Below are 20,284 nucleotides of genomic sequence, written 5' to 3' on the forward strand. Positions count from 1 at the left end.
TTATAATCTATATGTCACGCATTAATTAAAATGACAGAGGTTAGTCTATGGTCCTCTACCTGAACAGTTCTTCCAGGTCTTTTGGTTTCCATCACAATTCAGACAGAGTCAGTCTGGCTGTCAGATGCAGAAGACAAAGAGCTTTGTCCCTGTGGGGGAAGCGCGTGGGAGAAATGACTCACCTTGTCTTAGGCAATATGGGGCATTTGACTCTCTGGCTATCCTCTGTCCACAGTTTAGGCCAGGCCCTGGCAGCAGGCAAGGCAATGGAGAGTTGCTTCTCAGGGGTTATCATACCACAACCCGGGCAGTCTTGTTGATACACCCATAACTTCTTAGAGACTTGGGGGGTATGTGGGGGTGTCACTGTTAGGCTTTGGGAGTCTCTGTCATAAGCTTAAACATTTAACATTACATTTAGCAGATTTTTTACAAGATTGACAGACAGTATCTCTTATGTATATCTGAGTTAGACAACCTGTTTGTTTTAATTATTTGTTCTAGAATGTATCCAGCAAATAAAGACAGCACATTGTAACTCAATGACAGTAGCAACAAAACAAGGCTAAACATATCTTTAAGGCAGTGGTCTTTAACCTTTTTACTGTTGTATATCTTTAAATCAATATTAAAATTATTATTTACCAAGGAAGGATAAAAGTCATATGACAACTTTATCTTGAAATGTCTTTGGAGACCTTAAGTCGGGCTGTTTTAAGGTGAGGGGGGAACTACCCATAACAAAGATGGCGGATTGTCATCAGCCTGCCCTTAACCAAGATGACTCTGACATGTGACTGCCCTTGGCTAAAATAGTGCTCAAGGAATAGTATAGAAAAAAACATATCTGCCCACAACAAAGATGGCAGGCAGGCATGAGCCTGCCCTCAACCAAGCAGGTGGGGACAAGCTTTCCATTTTTCAGATCGCTGGTGAGAGTTGTAAAGGTTTTCTTTTTAAAGCGTAAACAGCTATGTAGAGTTATTACTTAGTGGATATTGGGGCCATATTTAGCCTGTGAATTTGACCAAGAGGCATCACAGTAGGAAGCTTGGAAGACACACCCTTTCAGGTGAGGATAGGCTTTAGTAACCTTATCACTTGCAGCATCCCGAGTATAAATTAATAACTAGAACAAAGGAGTTATTGATCTTACCATGGAGTCCTGAAGGTAGATTAATAACTAGAATAAAAAGACCAGCCTGGTCAGATTTACTAGGTTGTCATGTAATAATCTAGTGACTGAGCTGCAGGAGTAGCACCTGAACTGTGGGGCTCAGAGCCTGAGGAACAATGGTTTACCCAGTCCCAGGATGTTTTTCAACACTATGCAAGAGAGAATCTGAGAGATAAAACTGTCTCATGATGAGAGAAAGAGAGCTCACCCAAGGGTAGAGGTCTTAAAATGAGACTGTGAATATGGGTAGCTGGTAAATTTGCTGGTGTTTAGATGGAGAGTTTTATTGATCTGATGGCTTGAAAGTGGGGAAATATGAAACTTGTGAGTTTGTAAACCCAGAGTCTCAGGAAATACGAACCTGTGAGTTTCTAAATCTGAGTCACGGCACCAATGTTGTGTTTTATAAAAAGAGAGTCAGAATATGTTTGATAGAGCCAGGTATGGTGAGGTGGGAGGGATGCCTCAATGGGCCCATGCTGTGGCATCCCTTCCCCTGAGGTACCAGTCATATGGCGGATATGATATAAAATAGAATTTATTTAGGGCATGGGAAGGGGAGTTGAGAAGGGAGGAGAGAGAGAGAGAGGAGAGAGAGAGAGAGGAGAGAGAGAGGAGAGAGAGAGAGAGAGAGAGAGAGAGAGAGAGAGAGAGAGAGAGAGAATATGGAGGGTCAGGGAGAGAAGAGAGTCAGGGAGAGAGAAGGGTCAGAGAGAGTAAGAGATGGAGGAGTGGCCAAAAAGCCCCTTTTATAGTAAGCCAGGCCTACCTAATTGTTGCCAGTTTTAACTGTTGGGCAGAGCTTAGAAGGAATGCCAACACATATCCTATACAAACTAACCTGAAACAGACCATCAGCCCAAATATAAGAGCTTAAACTCACAAAATTTATTTTTAAAATTTAACATGACCCAGGGTTGAGTCAAATATTTCCTAGGTGAGATTCGAGAAGCACCTACCACAAAAGAAAAAAAAAATGCAAGTTAAACTTTTTTTTAACAAATGAAAAAGGATGTTGCTTTTAAAAACACTTAACACAATAAGTGTCTGGCTGTGAGAAAGATTTGAAAGTCTTATGCCTGAATAAATGTGTTTACATGGAATAAATCGTGAGAGTCATAACTCAAGAAAAATAACAAAAATGGATGAGAGGTTTGGATAGACATTAAATGAAAGAAGAAATGTGCCCAGCCATGAAAACACCCTTAGTCCTGTCCGCCAACAGAAAAACATGAATTAAAACCACACAAGACATTGTCATATTCACCACAAAGGCTACAGTGAAGATGACTGGTAAAAGCAATGACTTCTGTTCTCCTTTTGATTTCCATGGGACACGTCAATGTGTAAACCCCACCCCCATGATGCTCAACTAATGAATGAATATGCCTCTATTTCTTTCTTGTTTCTGGTCCCCCACCCCCATTTCCTTTCATGAAACCTTTACAAACTGCACCCTCATTCCCTCTGAGCTGTCGAAAGTAGTCTGCACTCAGTAGGGTGTGGTGACTCACACCATTAGTTCCAGTCTATCTACTTGCATAGTTCCAGGCTAGCCAAGGATACATAGTGAGATTCTGTCTCAAAACAAACAATAGAAAACTATTCTGTATCCACCAAGCTGGGCAAAGATTCCAGTCCTCCCCCACTCCTTTAGATAAGCACCTACCATTTTTACTTTTTATTTCTTTACATTTTTGCTTCTTTGGGCTTCCATGGTAATTAATTATTCTATTCTATTCTATTCTATTCTATTCTATTCTATTCTATTCTATTCTATTCTATTCTATTCTATTCTATTCTATTCTATTCCTGTCCTGTCCTGTCCTGTCCTACCCTACCCTACCCTACCCTACCCTATCCTACCCTATCCTATTACATTCATTCATCCCTGACCCTTTCTTATCTATTTCTTCCTGGCTCTTTTCTTCCGAACTTGGCACCCCCCCATCCCAGCTTCTGTCCAGCTTCTTCTCTTAATTCTCCAGAAAGGAGACTCCAGTCTTTTGGTCATCCATTTTCACCCTCTATAACCAGAGTTAGCTGAATTTGGACTCCAACAACCTGGGTTCCAGCATTAGAGTTACTTCCCAGCTACATGACCTTGAACAAGTTAGCTTGTCTCAGAGTGTCTCTATCTGACTGATGAGGATAAATAATACCACACCCTAGGTGTACTTTAAGGATAAAATGAGATTTAAAAAGAAAGTAAGAAAGAAAAGAAGGAAAGAAGGAAGGCACAAAGGAACAAAGGAAGGAACGAAGAAAGCTGCTGATAAACTAAAAACCATTGTCAAGCATGACTGAGGTTTCTTTTTTTTTTTTTTAAGTACTTGTAATATGGGTTAAGCTTTGCCTGTGCGAGCAGAAGAACCCCCCCACCCCCAATGTCCATAGAGGTCATAGTCTAGAGAAGAATACAGACAAGTAAATTAAAAAACAGGCATGGCAACTCCCAAGTCTGGAAGTCTTAGAAGTCTTGAAACAGGACACAGGAGGGACATCTAAGGTGGGCTCTTGATGAAGAGTGACAAGAAAGTCAGCTCCCTGAATAAACTGAGGTAGGAGATGAGACCCGCAAGACAGGGCGAGTTGGCCAAGTAAGTCACAGGGTAGGTTATGGGTGACAAGGACAGAGAGGTGTGTTCCAGGTAAGGAGCAGCTTTGGAAGGGAGCTCTCTAGAAACGGAATGAGCTCCAGTATGGGAGAGAAGGGCAGGTAGAAACCAGGAGATCATCCACACGTTCCCATCGGAGGGCAGCAGCCAGAGGATCCTGATGAGCCAAGCATTCTGTGAACCAAGCATGTGCTTAAGAACACAGATACCAGTATTAAAGTGCTACCTAGGTAGACGGACAGACTCTGAGAGGCTTGTCGATAAGTCCTAGACATTGACTGGCAGTCACTGATTGATCTGTGACTCGAAGAAAGTAAGATGCCCAGGGAAACACTACATGCCAGTCATTTTATTTATTAACAGTAGTGATTTTTTTGAAGACATCTTTACATCTGATACTTTTTTTTATTTAAAAAAAAATGCTTCCTGGCTTTCTCGTGTGTTAACAGGATTGAGTATTATCACTTTTCCCAAGGACACGGTCAATCCCATCCACTATTAGGATAAGGAGTAGAGGTCCCAGATAGCACATGCGTTATTTCCTAATCCCACAGAGCAGGAGTGGATAGATAGCTACAAAGGGTAAGTGGGATTAGTGGGAAAAACTCTTATATGGGAGCCTGGAATACTGGCTTTTGGTTCTTACTGTCATTGAGCTGCTGGTCGATCTTGTAAACGACTCTGAGCTTTACGGGACCGGATCATTGGTCCTCAGGACTCTTCAGCTGCCTTTTGATTCTGACTTCTGACTTAAAGGAGCCGCTAGCATTCCATATAGATTGGAGGATTTGGGGCATTTGTTTCCAGCGCGATCTCTGTTTTTACTTTGCTCCTCTTGCTGTTTCTTGTCCCTCCCGTCGGTCCTGTCCTCCTCCTTCCCTTTGAAGATATTTAAGAAGGGCCCTTTCATCACGCTCAAACCGTAAATATGCCCTTGAAACACGCAAAGAAGCTTTTGTGTACTTACAACGGAGGTTATTATCGGACAAGAAAGTCACTTGAGTGCACAGCATTCCTCAGCCTGCTCCACCGAGCTTTATTGGGTTATATTGTCCTATCTCAGCAGATAAGACTCTCCCACTGTAAAAGGTGGGCTATCTGATGAAGCAGGGTGCCTCGTGCTCCAGGGGTGTAAGCAAAAGGATTCTGGTGCTGCCCCAAAGTCAGACATACTTCTCCAAGACAAGTGGGTGCTTCACTCAGAGTGTTACAGTCAAGGACGAACGCTCTAAAATTAAACCAACCAGCTGTTTAACTGCAGACGCCCACGCGCCAGTTCTGCCGTCCTCTTCTTATCTAGCCTCTCACAACTCCCATTCTCTGCAAGGCTTTTGAAAAAGCCTGAAACTTCACAGACTTCCCAAGAGGAACCCTATTCTCCAAGGCAGACTCCTATTATGGGGAAGAATCGGGCACCTCTCTGTCCCTCCCAGAGCGCATGCTCTCTGCGGTTTTCAGTTGGATGCCAAACCCTTCAATTATGATGATGGCCGCTACTAGCTTCAAAAGGCAATGGCATATAGCCTTCCTCATGGGTATTAAGAATATTAAAGATTGTGTGTGTGAATGGAGAGATGCTCCCTGGGCGTGGTTCTACCGGAGGGCCCAAGTTCAACTGCAAGCATGGACTATGTCAGGCTGCTCCAGGGGAGCTGACATTTCTGACCCTCACAGGTATCCGTACTCACGTGTATGTGTCTACCCACACACGAGCACATGATTAAGAATAAGATAAATCTCCTTTTTACAAAAAGAAGAAAACATTTGCTTTTTTTTCCAGGTCTTTTCTTATTTACTAACTGCAACCAGGCTCTTGGCTTTATTACAAGACTTTATCAACTGAGAGTGGTAGCGGGTGCCTATAGTCCCACTCCTTGGCTGGCTGAGGCAGGAAGGTGACAGTGAGCTGGAAGGTAGCCTGGGTTACATAGTAAAACCTCATCTTGAAAAGCCAAACAGACAAACAAACAAAACAAAACCTGTCAGGCAGTGGTGGCACACACTTTTAACCCCAATATTTAAGAGAGGGACACAGGTGGATCTCTGAGTTTGAGGCCAGCCTGGTCTGCAGAGCATGTTCCAAGATAGCCAGGGTTACACAGTGGAAGCACTGTCTTGAAAAAGACCAAGAAGGGGGAAAAAAGAGAGAAAAGAGAAAAACCACCAACCCCAACAACAAACAAAACAACAAAACCACTTTCCAATAGGTTGTTTCTACCAATTTATATTTTAAAAAGCGCCAGCCCATATGCAGGTTTGCCATTTTATTTTATGAACGTTATTTTACTTTATGAAGGTTTCCTAGGGCTTTTACCTTTAATTGTTCTACCAGGATGGATGACAAAAATGAGGCTCACCTTCATTTGAAATAACTAAGTACCAGATGAGATTTGTGAAGTAATAGTTGTTATACTCTAAGGGATGGATGCTATAAAGTCACACCATGTGACAGATCTCACGTGGGAGGTTTACTGGGGAAGGGGTATACAGAGGCTGCTTCTCATCGAGGATGGAGGGGGAAAATGGAGGGAAGAGAGGAGGCACTGGCCATTTATAGGAAGATGTATTGAGGATCTGCTACTCATGGCGACAGTAGAAATGTGTTCTATCTTGGCATCTGGTGATGATGTATGTATCTGATGTTGCTGGGTCCCTGGGGCAGGTGGTGTTGATGCCTGATTGCTAACAACAGTTTCCAGCCTTTGGACATCAGTGGGACAGGACAATGATGCTTGGGTTGGGCCCTGAGATTTCCTCTCTGACTGTCTGAAGGAAGCGACCAGATGCTGGTGCAGGAAGGAGGAACATAGATGGAACCTGATGAGTCTCTGAGTTCAGAACTGGGAGAAATAAAAAAGAGCTGTGAGAGTCTGGGAAGGTGAAGGCAGCTAGACCTCATGAGGACAGAGTTGCAGAAAGGAAATGGACTTCCAAATGTTGTCCTCAAACCTTGAGTATCGATCAACACACATGGGATAAAACTGTCACTGGGTGTGGTGCCTCACACCTATACTCCTAACACTTGGGACACCGAGACCAAGGCAGGAGGATTGTCTTGGTTCAAGGCTGGCTTGGGTTATCCAGTGAGTTTCAGGTTAGGCTACTACTAGTCACAACTGTGACTGTAATACAATTAAATTTAAAAACAAAAACAACTACCTACACCACAGAAGGCACCCTCCCCACAAAGGGCAGAACTAACAGTATCTATGGGTCACATAGGCTGTGTAGAGCCAGCATGGACCTTGTAACATATTACTAGAGTAGCTAGAGGGGTTTCATCATCTCTGTAGAGGGGTTGAATGTGTCCTATACTGTCTTAGTCACTGCTTTATTGCCTTGAAGAGAGAGCTTGACCAATGCAACTTTTAAAAAGGAAAGAATTTAATTAGGAGATTTCTTACAGTTTCAAAGGGTTAGTCCACAACCTTTGTAGAAGGCAGGCAGGCGGGCAAGCAGGCAGGCGTGAGGGAGGGTGCAGGAGCAGTAGCTAAGGACAACATCTTGATCTACAGGCAGAATTCAGAGATGGGTGGGAGAGAGACTGAACCTAGCAAAGTCCACCCCTAGTGACACACTTCCTCCAACAAGGCCACACCTCCTAATCCTTCCTAAACAGTTCACCATCTGGGAACTAAACGTTCAAATATATGAGCCTTTGGGGCCGTTCTCATTCAAATCAACACATATAGTTAGTAACAAACGTACTTGGCTTACCTAACAAAACAAACGTAAAAGTCATCCTCAGAAGGACCCAGCTCGTGTCAAGTAGCTAGATTACATCTCAGGAAAAAGCTCAGGACTACCTCAGAGAAGGGATCCAAGCAAGTTCAACAAAACACAAGGAAAATACCCAAGCCACATGATCACTAAATGGCTTAAAGGCCAACAGTAAAAAGAAAAACCTTGAAAACCAGCCAGAGCAAACCCTAGCACAGAGTGTGGAGAGGAACAGGTATGGGGGTGAGAAGGCTTCTGCCTTCATCAGTGCAAGCAGGACAGCAGAGGTGGAATCTCAAGGAACAGAAAGAAAACAACCAAAACTTAGAATTCTATACCCAGCAAAAACTTCCTTTCAGAAAGAAGATGGAATGGAGGAGATTTTATAGACCTAGAAAGGCCTCCTTTATCCCATTTCCAGGTAATGTTGTGTGTTTTTTTTTTTTTTTTTTTGGTTCCTTTTTTCGGAGCTGGGGACCGAACCCAGGGCCTTGCGCTTCCTAGGTAAGCGCTCTACCACTGAGCTAAATCCCCAGCCCCTCCAGGTAATGTTAAAGAGCCCTCTTCAGATAAAAACAAAATAAAACCAAAAACAAAAAACCACCACCAACAAGAAACTCTGATACTACATCAATATCTAGAGCTACAAAAAGAAAATATCAAACCTGGAAAATGTAAATACATGTAAAAAATTAAAAAAAAAACTTTTTTCCTTCAGGAGGACTGTCTTTTTAAAGCGAAGGTATCAACAGTGTGTTTTGGAGGTTATAGTTTGTGGAGAACCAAGAGGCATAGCAGCAGTGACACAAAGGGTGGGGGATAGGAGTGCCTTGCCATGATTTTATTATACGTAGCTGAGCTGGGATCTATGACCATCCTGGTTAGGCTTTGATGTTTCATCAAGAATCACTTCAAGGGTTGAAAGGTACAGATATCCTTATTATAGGCGTACATCAACTGAATTAGATGTTTAAAAAGGTCAGTTGAGCTGTCTTCGAGAATCCTGCTTAACTGTGAGATCCAACCAAAGTAAAAGGACAGCATAAGATATATCTCTGAACGAAGGGGGCAGATAATAAAGTAGACTTCAGATCAAAGACCATTATTAGACTTAAAGAGAAACATTTCATATTGATAAAGGAATTCATTACAAGAATATAACGATCTTAACTATTTATGAACCCCAAAACTGTGCTTTGAAATACATAAAGTGGGAATCACACATGTACAGAGACACAGACATGATGATTTTTATATTTGGAAAGGTCATGGCCCTTTCAAAGAATTTTTATCAAGGCAGACCATATACTGGACCATACCTAACACACATGTCAATAAATGTGAAGTGACATTATATAAATGTTCTCTGACCACAGAGAGTTAAACTAGAAAACCAACAACAAGAAGACATCTTGGGAAGTCCCCAAAGTATTTGGAAATTCACATATTCTTGAGTAACTCACAAGTCAAAGAAGAAATCAGAAGTATGTGAAAATGAAGGTGTAGCCTACGGAACAGAGGGAGGAACTAAAGATGCTCTCAGGGGGAGGGGAGGGTCTCACAGCAGCAGCCTCAGGTTCTACTCTCAGAAATGGCTGTAAGAAGAGCAAGTGTGCCAGATGGTGGTGCAGCCTTTAATCCCAGCCCAGTGCTTGGGAGGCAGAGACCAATGGATCTCTGAGTTCAAGGCTAGCCTGGTCTGCATCGTGAGCTCCAGGACAGCCAGGGCTGATCTGTTACACACAGACACCCTGTCTTGAGTGGGGGAGGAGGGGGGACCAGGAGAATGAGCAGGAAGGAAGGAGGAAGGAGGCAGGAGGAAGAGGAAGAGGAGGAGAAGAAAGAGAGAGGGGGGGAGAGAGAGAGAGAGAGAGAGAGAGAGAGAGAGAGAGAGAGAGAGAGAGAGAGAGAAAGAAGGAGGGAGAAAGGAAGGGAGGGCGAGGAAGGGAGAGAGAGGAAGGGAGGGAGAGGAAAGGAGGAGGGGAAAAGGAGGAAGTGGTGGTGAACCCTGGTTTGAGCGAAATCAAGTGACAGTAAGGAAATGGGAATACAATAGACCCAAATGCAGCTTCTTTGAGCATAAACCCCCTCATATGCTATAGAAGAGAGGGAAGCCATAAAGTCAATATGAAATGTAACACATATTTATATAGATATTAATAAATTCAGTGTTCTGTAATTCTCATTTTGAGTTTGTAGTTTTATCAGGCTACACATTATATATATGAAATCCTCAAAGACTGATTCAATAGGAGTTTTTAAAAGTTAAAAGAACAACTTGCTTTCTTAGTTCTAAGTCTAGTCCCTGTTGTTTTTTTCTTAAGATTTATTTATCTATTATATATAAGTACACCGTAGCTGTCTTCAGACACACCAGAAGAGGGCATCAGATCCCACTACAGATGGTTGTGAGCCACCATGTGGTTGCTGGGATTTGAACTCAGGACCTCTGGAAGAGCAGTCAGTGCTCTTAATCACTGAACCAGCCCTTTACTGCTCTTTTAAAAATGAAATTTATAGGGGTTGGGGATTTAGCTCAGTGGTAGAGCGCTTTGCCTAGCAAGCGCAAGGCCCTGGGTTCGGTCCTCAACTCCGAAAAAAAAATGAAATTTGAGGAACGGTTCATTCATTCATTTCTCTAACAGTAATTATGAAATGCTATCATGTGCTAAGTCTATGGGGCATGGCCATAGCTGTTATCTAAGTGAAATCCCAACTCTCTGAATGTCCAGTCTCATGTATACCAACAGGCAATAAGACACCAACAAGGAGTCCCCCAGCAATTGCCATCCTGGACCAAGATCCAAGACCAGAGTGGGCTTAGAACATTCCCAAGATAGCGACAGGAAAGTACCATCAGTTTTTAATGTGATCTCGATTTCTGGAGGGCAGACTGATTTTCTTGCAATCTCTGCCCCTCCCCTTCTCCCTCTCCCCTTTCTCCCTTTCCTTCTCCCTCCCACCAGCCCACACATTAAACGTGAAGTATGTGGCAACCCATAAGACATTGTTGGAAGAGCGCCTTCACCGTTTGTGCCCCTGATGCTTGTTTAATTCTTATCCTGTTCATACTGCCTTAAACAGTTCCCAATTCAAAGCACAAAAAAAAAGGACATAGAATGCTGTGTTTACTAATTCTCAATATAGTGCCTCATGTGGGGGTGATGTGTGTGTGTGTGTGTGTGTGTGTGTGTGTGTGTGTGTGTGTGTGTGTTTATAAGAGACGAGGGGTTTGTTTTGGCTTAGGCTACAAGAAGATAAAACCCATCCTGGTGGGGAAAGTTTGGCAGCAGGAGAAAGAAGTTGCTGGTCACACTGTATCAGCAGCAAGATATCACGGGCCGCTCGACTGCAAGGCTTGTCCATAGCTACCAGCTTCCTCCAACTATAGTCCTGTAGATGGGAAAATTCCAGAAAAGAAAGAGAATCTAGCCCGTCCAGGGCTCTTTAAGGATTACTTCCTAACACTAGGGCATAAGAAGAACCTGAGGTGAGAATCTACAGCCACAGGTTAGGGATCCTAGCTGCACGGGACAAGTCCAGGGTGGTGGCACACGCCTTTAATCCCACCATTCAGGTGACAGAGACAGGTGGATCTCTGTGAGTTCAAGGCCAGCCCGGTCTACATAATGAGCTCCCAGGACAGTCAGAGCTACCCAGTGATACTCTTGATAAACAAACAAAGAGAAGGAGGGGGAGGGGAGCTCAGGCAAGACCAGGGTAAAGGGTCCAAGATTCATTCCGAAGAGCAGATGTTTTTAAATGATGTATTTTCTTTGCTCCACGGATTTTACTTGGAAGTTAGGAAGAAGCCAGGGAAGCCCACGTTTCACTTACAGCATTGTTCATTGTATTCGGTTACGTGGAGAAGGAAACAGCTTCATTGCCTAACAATAGCAGCCTCGCTAAATAAATTATGTCATCTGTACCGTGGCATTCTGAACCGGTTTGCTTTTAAACAGTACGGCAAGACCTCTCACTCTCTCCTCTGCATCAGAATCAGGTCCTCCGAAAGGCTTGAGAGAGAGCGGACTCAAGAATTTGCTTTTCTAACAAATTCTCCAGGGACTTCACTTTCAGAACTACTGATGTAGCAGCACAGTTCTTGACTTGGAAGAATACCCAGCAACTGTACAGAGTTTGGGGTTTTTTTTTTTTTTTCATTATGTACTGGAGTTTAGAGGGAAGGATCTTATTAAGTTCTCTTACTGAGATCTTATTCCTGGCTGTCTTTGGTGACGCACGGTGTGGGCTCTTCATTGTCTTCTAAAGTTTGAGTGGCATACTTTTCTGTAAGGAGCAGAATGCCGATAACTAAAACACAATAAAATTACTTAATTTAAGGTAAAAAGAATCACTAGGCACTGAGCATTGGCTCTAGCAGGCTGGGGAAGGGCTTAATCTTGCTCAGGAGTCCTTGTACCTGGCTCTAAAAGTGCCCCTGTTGGGAGTTATGTATTCAGAAGCAACCAGGGGCAGATCAGTGATGGATGGACCCACGACATCTACCCTTCTTCATGGGGACAAAACCAGGAGAGGCTTCTGGGAAATGGACGGTTTCCACAGTGCCTTTCTTCTCTTCAGTAGTGGTACACAGACTTCTTCTGGGTGGGACCCAAGGGCCACCTGCCAGGACTTCGTAGCATCTGGATTGGCTCTCATTTTGTTTCCTGATATAGGCTAGATCCCCTTCCCAGAGTATCAGATTAAGGTGTCTCCTCTCTGGGAAAAAAACAAAAAAAGATTTCATGGTTTAAATTCCCATTCCCCTTTGTGTCCGTGGCACTGCTCCGTCTCCTTTCCAGCATGCAGCCTCGGGGGTCATGATGTCCCTTCCCTGCTGATATCAGCCTGCCAACTGTGGAGTCATGCACACCCAGCACAGAGCCGCCATTCAGCCTCCCTGGGCTGGGTTCAGGAAGCAAAAGGGCCTCTAAGTTTCCCCAAACCTTGACAGATCTTCCTCCCCCTGTGCTGGTGCTAAACAACTCTCAGGGTGAGAGGGGTGGGGTGGGGACAGGGAGACAGGGAAAATGTCAAGGGTAAGCACGTGGCCGGAACTGAGCCCAAACAGCTGCCACCAATATCCAGGAAAAGGAAGGGTGGGCAGACAGCACAGAACACAGTACCAGCTCCCCAGTGGGCATTGCTTACCCAGCTCATGCCTCTCTCTGCCTGCATGAGGAGATAACAGAAACGCTAGTGTCCGGGGGTGACATGTTGAAAACTGGTCTCATTTACAGTTCGCTCCACGATGTCTCCAGCTTTGGAGAGCTCTGTCGTTGAGACTTTCAAAATATGAAATGCGTTCTGATTTCCATCTTTAAGAAGCAAACTTCGTCCCTTCCACGATGACTCTGAATTAGGTGACATACAATTTGTTCCGCTCTGTGTCATTTTTCAACAACTTTAAATGTGGGTGGGAATGGGCTAGAATCCTTTCAAGATGAAATGGGTCCAGTTTGAGATGTTAAGACGTAACTAGAAGTGCATACATTGTTAGATAGTAGCAAATGCAGCCTTTGTTTCTCCTGTCCTTTCTTACCCCTTTGAGGCTGCATTGTGGAATTCGGCACTGGGTCTCCACTGGGGTCTCCGGACAGACAGAGGGTGCTCAGAATCTCACTATTACTCAGCTGCAGAGGGTAGTTTTGTAATTAAGTAACTTACCAAAAGATACATTAAACAAAGCACCAGGGTGGTTCTTGTGACACTGGGACTATCCCCAAGATGTTTTCAGTCTATCCTGGGAAGACAATGGATCAATAAACAGTTATAAGAAGACTTTCAGGTACTAAGTACTGGTACTATAGGTACTGTTTATAGTTTAGGTACCATAAGTACTACTAATAAAGAGCTATAAACAGACTGTTGGGTACTAAGTATGAGTACTGTAAGTACTAACAATAAAGAGCTGTAAGTAGACTGTCAGGCACTAAGTACAAGTGCTATAAGTACTAAGGACCAAAATCAAACAGGGCCATTGAAAGACTGCTTTATTCTGAAGAAAATAGGTCTTTGGCAGGGTGGAGGGGAGGATGGATGGTTAAGCAAGAGTGTGAAGTAATTCAGCTTTCTTTTTTATAATGGAAATCATTCTGCCTGTTGTATAAAGGCCAAGTGTCCACTGAATCCTGTGCCAGGAACTGATACGCTTTATTGAGAGCAGTTTTATCCTCATAGACATGGAGGCATGGTTCTCCAGAGTTGATCCCTGCCTTTTCAGGTGTTTGCTATAAAACACATTTCTTTTCTTTTCTTTTCTTTTCTTTTCTTTTCTTTCCTTTTCTTTTCTTCCTTTCCTTCCTTCCTTCCTTCCTTCCTTCCTTTCTTTCTTTTCTTTTCTTTTTTTTTTTGGTAATGGTGGGGGTGATATATAGTTTCTCTGTGTAGCCCAGGCTATCCCAAAACTTGTTCTGTAGACCAGGCTGGCCTTAAATTCAAGGATCCATCTGCCTCCCAGAACTTTAATTAAAAGCTTATGCCCCCTGCCCCCATGCCCAGCTATTTTTAAAAAATATTTACAATGTTATTTTTTTTTATGTGTCTGAGTGTTTTGCTCTCCCCACCTATGTGTCTGGTGCTTGTGGAGTCCTGTAAAGGGATTGGATCCCCTAACACTGGAGTTATAGATGTTTGTGAGCTGCCACGTGGGTGTCGGGACCTGAACTTGGGAGGTCAACAAGTGCTCTTAACTGCTGGGCCATCTTTCCACAAATCACCCCCCCAAATTTATTTCTAAAAATGATAATTTTATATCTAAAGCATACCTTAAGAAAATTTCATTTTCCTAAAAAAGCCACTTGGATACATTTTCCCTGAGTGGTAGTTTTTCTGAAGCCTACATCTGATAATTATTTTTGTGCTACGTAGTTATCAAAATATCTCTGCTTTTTAATTTATTGCTGTTAGGGCTTTTAAGTCCTTACAGCCATCCCAAAGGATACTCAATGCCTCAACACACCTAATGGCCAAGATGGCCTAAGACTTTATTCTATGTCCTTATAGAATCTGGGTAATAAGCATGCATTCCAAATACTGTTTCACATCACACTCTACTCCAGGAGCTCTTCTCTCCCTTGGCTTCCATTGTCCTCTTCTACCAACCTTGCTCCCCTGAGTGACAGGAAAGTTGGGGACTGCGTAGCACCCATGCCTGAGGCACTGTATGACCCCTGTGAGTCCATCTGTAACCTGCACAACAGAAGTGACCTCATGTTTTAAAATTTATTTATTATATATGAGTACACCATTCCTGTCTTCAGACACAGCAGAAGAGGGCATCAGATCCCATTACAGATGGTTGTGAGCCACCGTGTGGTTGCTGGGATTTGAACTCAGGACCTCTGGAAGAGCAGTCGGTGCTCTCAACCGCTGAGCCATCTCTCCAGCCCAGAAGCAATTTCGTTAACATAGTGTATTTAACCCTGATCGGAGCGTTCTTGCAGCAGCTTGACCAGACGCTGTTCTCCCTACACTTGGACTTGAATGACTTCCGAAATCAGTCCGCCCTCAAGGGCAGTGCTTTGACTGTCTGTAGGGTGCTCTTTCAGAAAGTGCCACAAAGCGTAGAAGGCAGTTCCAGAAAAGGATAACCGAAAATATTCGTGTAATCACAAGAATGGCCCCAATCGCTAAGCGATTCGTCCTTTGGAAGGGTCAAAGATCACTCAGAAATACAAGGCCGTGGGTCTTGACTTTGTAGTTGCTTTCCAACTGGCCCTCTGTTTGATTTCTGACTGGGTATTTGTTTACAGAAGTGGCAGGCATCAAGCCTAAGGCCTCCCTTGTGCTAAGCACACACTCTGCTATAATCACTGCCCTTTCTTCCTACGATCTGTTCCGTTCTGGGAATGATACGACCTCTTTAGACTCAGCTCAGATATGCTGCTACTCCCTCCCATTGGCTACTCCCTCCTGTTGGCTCCTCGTAGTGCAAGTGACCCCACCACAGCCTTCCAAGGCCTCTCTCTCTGTTCGTCTGTCCGCCATTTGTCTTCGGGTCTCTCCAGCCACTCTTCCCTTGGTCTCCCGTTTACACTGACATTGTTAGTTTGGTTTTTGACCCCAACTCTCTCTTTATGCTTCCCTCACTGGTCTTGAACTCTTGGCTCACGTGATATTCCTGCCTATTTGTCACCATGCCTGGCCTACGGTTCTTCCTGAAATAAGTCAAGCGTGGCTTTGCTGCATGGCCCGGAAGCTGGCTGTTTCTTCTGCCCAGTATGCTCTTCCCGCACGGCCACCTTCATCTCAAGAGCCAAAGTTCTGTTGGTTGAACATCATACCCATCTGGGCTCCATAAGCAGTACACCTGTGCCTTAAAATAACAGGGTGGATCTCCTACAGGTGTGATCAAGGTCTGAAAGCCTCTGGTTATCTTATCACTGGCAGATAACGGACGGTAAAAAAATCAAACCAGGACTGCACTGGGCAAACAATCCGGGGCGTGCCCACAGCCTGTATGCACACACACATGGTGTTTTCTTCTCTTTACAGGTTATTTTCAGAGCCCTGTCACCACCATATGACATAGAAAACCCTTACAGTGCCAAAGTACAGGAGCAGCTGAAGATCACCAACCTCCGCGTGCGGCTGCTCAAGCGACAGTCCTGCCCTTGTCAGAGAAACGACTTGAATGCAAAGCCTCACCATTTCACTCACTACGCCATCTACGACTTCATCGTCAAGGGCAGCTGCTTCTGCAACGGCCACGCTGACCAGTGTTTACCTGTGGAGGGCTTCAGACCCGTCAAGGCCCCAGGAGCGTTCCATGTGGTAGGCAAAACAAACCAGAAGCTACCTTCCGGCCTTGGGGGCAAGGGTCTTGAGTCCCCAGGGTTGGTGTCCGCTTCCCTCGCGATGCTTGTTTCCTTCTCCGCTAGCTGCCCCTCCAACTCTCTACTCATCCCACAAAGTACTATTCACTTGTGTTTGAAACCTCAATTTTGGGATAATATTCAAGTACAACTAGATTCCTTAGGAGATATCCAGGTTTTTGTTTTTTGTTTTTTCTTAATGTTGTGACCTTTGGATCTAACGTATGAGGTGAGCGGCACTGAGAAGTTGGCAGGATACCACACACAAGCCACCTGTGGCAGTAAATAGGAGCCATTGTTGAGGTCATGGAAAACAAAATGTGTGATTCAGTATCTGGTGGCTTGGCTGCCCAGCAGTAGGAGGAATAGCAATTCTCTGCAAGGAGCCGCCTGAACTCCCTTTACGCAGAGACAGAGTTAACCTCTCCTACTTCTGTGTTCCCAGAACACAAATGCCTTCCCTCCACTTCCCCGGCGAAGGTGCCTGTGTGCTCACCCCACCATGCCCTCTGTCTCCCTTTGAGATTCTAACTTCCAGGGAGCTGGGTAGGTTTTTCAGGATGTCCATATCCACACCACCCAGCAGGGTCCCTGAGCTCGAGGCAGGTGCTCAGTAAGTAAGTATCAGAACGCAGGTAGAAGAAGGGTTTTGAAGTCATGGGTTTCACTGTGACATTTTTCACACCTGCGGGCCGTTTTTCACACCTGCTGCGTCATTTATACTTCCTGCTTATTCAGCCCTCCCCTCCCGTTCTACCCCCTCTCCGTCTTCACACTTACTCTATTTACCCTCTCCTTAGAACTGTTTCCTCCCCAAATAGTATCCATTCTTATTCTCCTGTCCTACATGTGTGTACATATATGTGTGTGTGTATGTGTGCGTGTGTGCGTGCACATGTGAATGCAAACCTAGATTCTGCACAGGGGAGAAGACATGCTACTATCTTTATGAGCGTGGCTTGCTTCATTTAGCACCATGATCTCCACTTCCATCCGTTTTCCTGCAAATGTCACACCCTCATCCTTTATAGGGGAATAGAACTCCATGGTGCCCGTGCACTTTGTTCTCGCTACCTGCCAGTTGCAGATGGTCATCCAGGCTGGTCTGCTCTCCCGGCTATCCTGAAGGCACTCAGTTCTTTAATTTCACACACACACACCCCCAAGCAATAGCAAAGGAAAGCACAGCAGCAGCAACAAAACCAAACAGAAGACCTTTACAGTAAGAAGGCTGAGGAACTTGGGCATGGGGATGTGCACTTGTAATACGAGCGCCCAGGAGGCTGAAGCCAGGAATGCTGCAAGTTCAAGGTCAGTCTGGGCTACATAGTGAGACCTTGTCACAAAACATAAAACAACTCAGAGTATCTATGTGACATCACATAAAGGGTAGGTTGTTCAGTTCCTTCTTTATCCTGGTCCTGATGTAGGACAGACTATCAGAGATCATGGGCTGGTCACCCACCAGGACACTGTGCTAATGGGGCTGCGTTGCTGGGGCACAAAGCATCATGGGTAGGGTAACAAAGATGAATGGGGGAGTGGTCAGTGAGTAACAGGATAGAGACGATTACTTCTAAAGGTGAGTTTAGTGCTCCCCAAACTGAAAAGGAGGGGGTCGCAGCTTTATGTAGCCAGTACCTACTGGTTTCTAGGCAGTGAAAGACCTTTGAACTGTAACACTGCTGCAAACGAAGAGCAGAATAGTTTTGTTTCTCTCAGTTAATTTTCTTCAGGTATGATTCAAATAAAAGTGACCTGGATGCTCCAGAGACAAGCAGCTACTCCATCAAGGATGCTCAACGTTTTAGCTTCTCTCGGCCAAACGTTGTCACCTGCAGAGTTCGTACTTGAGACCTGCACAGTCAGCTTCACAAGACAGGGGGTGTTAGCATTCAGTCTAAGCTCCACCCCACAGTTACCTGGCAACAGCCGGGTGTGCCTGACTCGATATAAAAGGAGCTCCTTGCCCCCTCCTCTCTCTCTTGCTCTCTTGCTCTTGCCTTCCTTGTCCCCACTCTCTCCCCATTCCCTTCCCCTCTCTCTCCACATCCTCATAGCTGGCCTCTCCTCCTCCTCCTCCTCCTCCTCCTCCTCCTCCTCCTCCTCCTCCTCCTCCTCCTCTTCCTCCTTTTCCTCTTCCTCCTCCTCCTCTTCTTCCTCCTCCTCCTCTTCTTCCTCCTCTTCCTCTGCTTCTTCCTCCTCCCCCTCCTTCCCCCTTCCCCCCTCCTCCTCCTCTTCCTCCTCCCCCTCCTCCTCCTCTTCCTCCTCCTCCTCCCCCTCCTCCTTCTCCTCTTCCTCCTCCCCCTCTTCCTTCTCCTCTTCCTCCTCCTCTTCCTTCCCTTCCTCCTCCTACTCCTCCTCTTCTTCCTCCTCTTCTTCCTTCCCCCACCCTCTCTCTGCCCTTACTACCCTCTTCAACTTCCTCCCCATGCCCTGAATAAACTCTATTCTATACTATACCATCGTGTGGCTGGTCCCTCAGGTAGAAGGGATGCCTCAACATGGGCTCTCAGAGGTACCCCTTTCCCCCACACCTCATCATACATCTATAGAACATATCCCCCCTCTCTTTATCTTTTTATAAACACATGGGGGGTGAGTTCATAATATTTTTAAACACTTTTTTTTACTTTTGTGCTGGACCATATTTATAGGTGTAGCAGAATACATGCTGCCTGTGGGCTACAGGCAAACATCTGTCATTAGAAAATGTGAGAGGAAGAATGCTCACACATCCCTACCATTAAATCTGGTGACTTATATAGAAAGGTACACAGGCCCTTTACTGACTTGCCGTCCAGGCCACTCAAGACTACTTCAGCATAGTTCTGAGCAACATGGCACAGAAGGGGGACTCAATGAGTGTTTGTAGAATGAATGACCTTTTAAACAACTGACTTTCTCACTGGGCTCGGTGACATGCGAAGTCAGACCAGTCAGAGCATTCAGGAAGCAGAGGCAGGCAGGTCTGTGTGAGTCTGAGGCCAGCCTGGTCTACGAAGCGAGTTCCAGGAGAGCCAGGGCTACACCGAAAAAAACCTTGTCTCAAAAAGCCAAGACCAACCGACTGAACAAACAGTTGAGCATCTCTTACTAACCAGACTAACTGGACAAGGCAGAACCTTCATGTGCATGCATTAGAAAACGGTGTTTCTTTTTCTTTTAAATAGGTCGTCTGGCTGTAAACTTTCAAAGGTTTAGTACACCTTCCTCGAAGAAACCCTCTATAAGGGTTTTCTTCATCCTGTTGAAATCCATTTGGGATTTTGCAGATACCTTAAAGTAAAATGATTCTAGATAATATTCTATCAGAAGGAGAATCACCCAGACAAAAAGGAGCCGAGTCACTGAGTAGGGAAGATATGTAGTGAGTGTCTGTCCATGTCAAAGAGATGCTGGAGTGAGAGGCCCCATTCTATTGGAAGATCCTGGGGAATGGAGACCTGGTTTTCTCTATAGTTTCAGGCAACTTTGAGGTTGAAATCCATTTCATTTGAAAATGGTCCTAGTTTCTGGTGTCTCTGTTTTCACACGGGTTAAGTTTCTGCTCAGGTAGACCATTTTACCTTAACTAAGCCTGTGCCTGACTGAGCCAGACCAGGCCAGGCCAAACCTGGAGCCTAACCAGGGCAAGTGGTGGAGGCTGTTAGTGTCCAGGGGTCTGATGTCACAAGGGTCCCTTCTAAAAACAGAAACATTCATAAGCACTCTGCACTGAAATGGCTGGATATCTGCTTGAGAGCAATTTTATTTTTAGCTATTATTTTCTGGATCATGAAGACTTAGTGATGAAGCCTGAAAAACTTCTTGAGATCAGAAATATTTGGGGTGTTGGAAAGGTCACGTATATGTAATAGGAGTATGGGAACGGAGTTCGAATCCAAACATGAAATACATTTATATTTAATGCAGACCTTGTGCACAGAGCGTGAGGACCATTTTACACA

At 44.7% G+C, this 20,284-nt stretch overlaps 1 protein-coding gene across 1 annotated transcript in view; it reads left to right on the forward strand.

Moving 5' to 3' along the window:
- Nucleotides 1-20,284, forward strand: part of Ntn4 (netrin 4) — a 113,771-nt gene that overhangs the window by 31,176 nt on the left and 62,311 nt on the right. The window contains exon 3 of the mRNA NM_001106780.1: nucleotides 16,015-16,293. Coding sequence (NP_001100250.1) covers nucleotides 16,015-16,293 — 279 coding nt within the window. The remainder of the gene's footprint in view (nucleotides 1-16,014; nucleotides 16,294-20,284) is intronic.

Source organism: Rattus norvegicus, chromosome 7 (genome assembly GCF_036323735.1).
Source record: "Rattus norvegicus strain BN/NHsdMcwi chromosome 7, GRCr8, whole genome shotgun sequence".
Taxonomy (NCBI): Eukaryota; Metazoa; Chordata; class Mammalia; order Rodentia; family Muridae; genus Rattus; species Rattus norvegicus.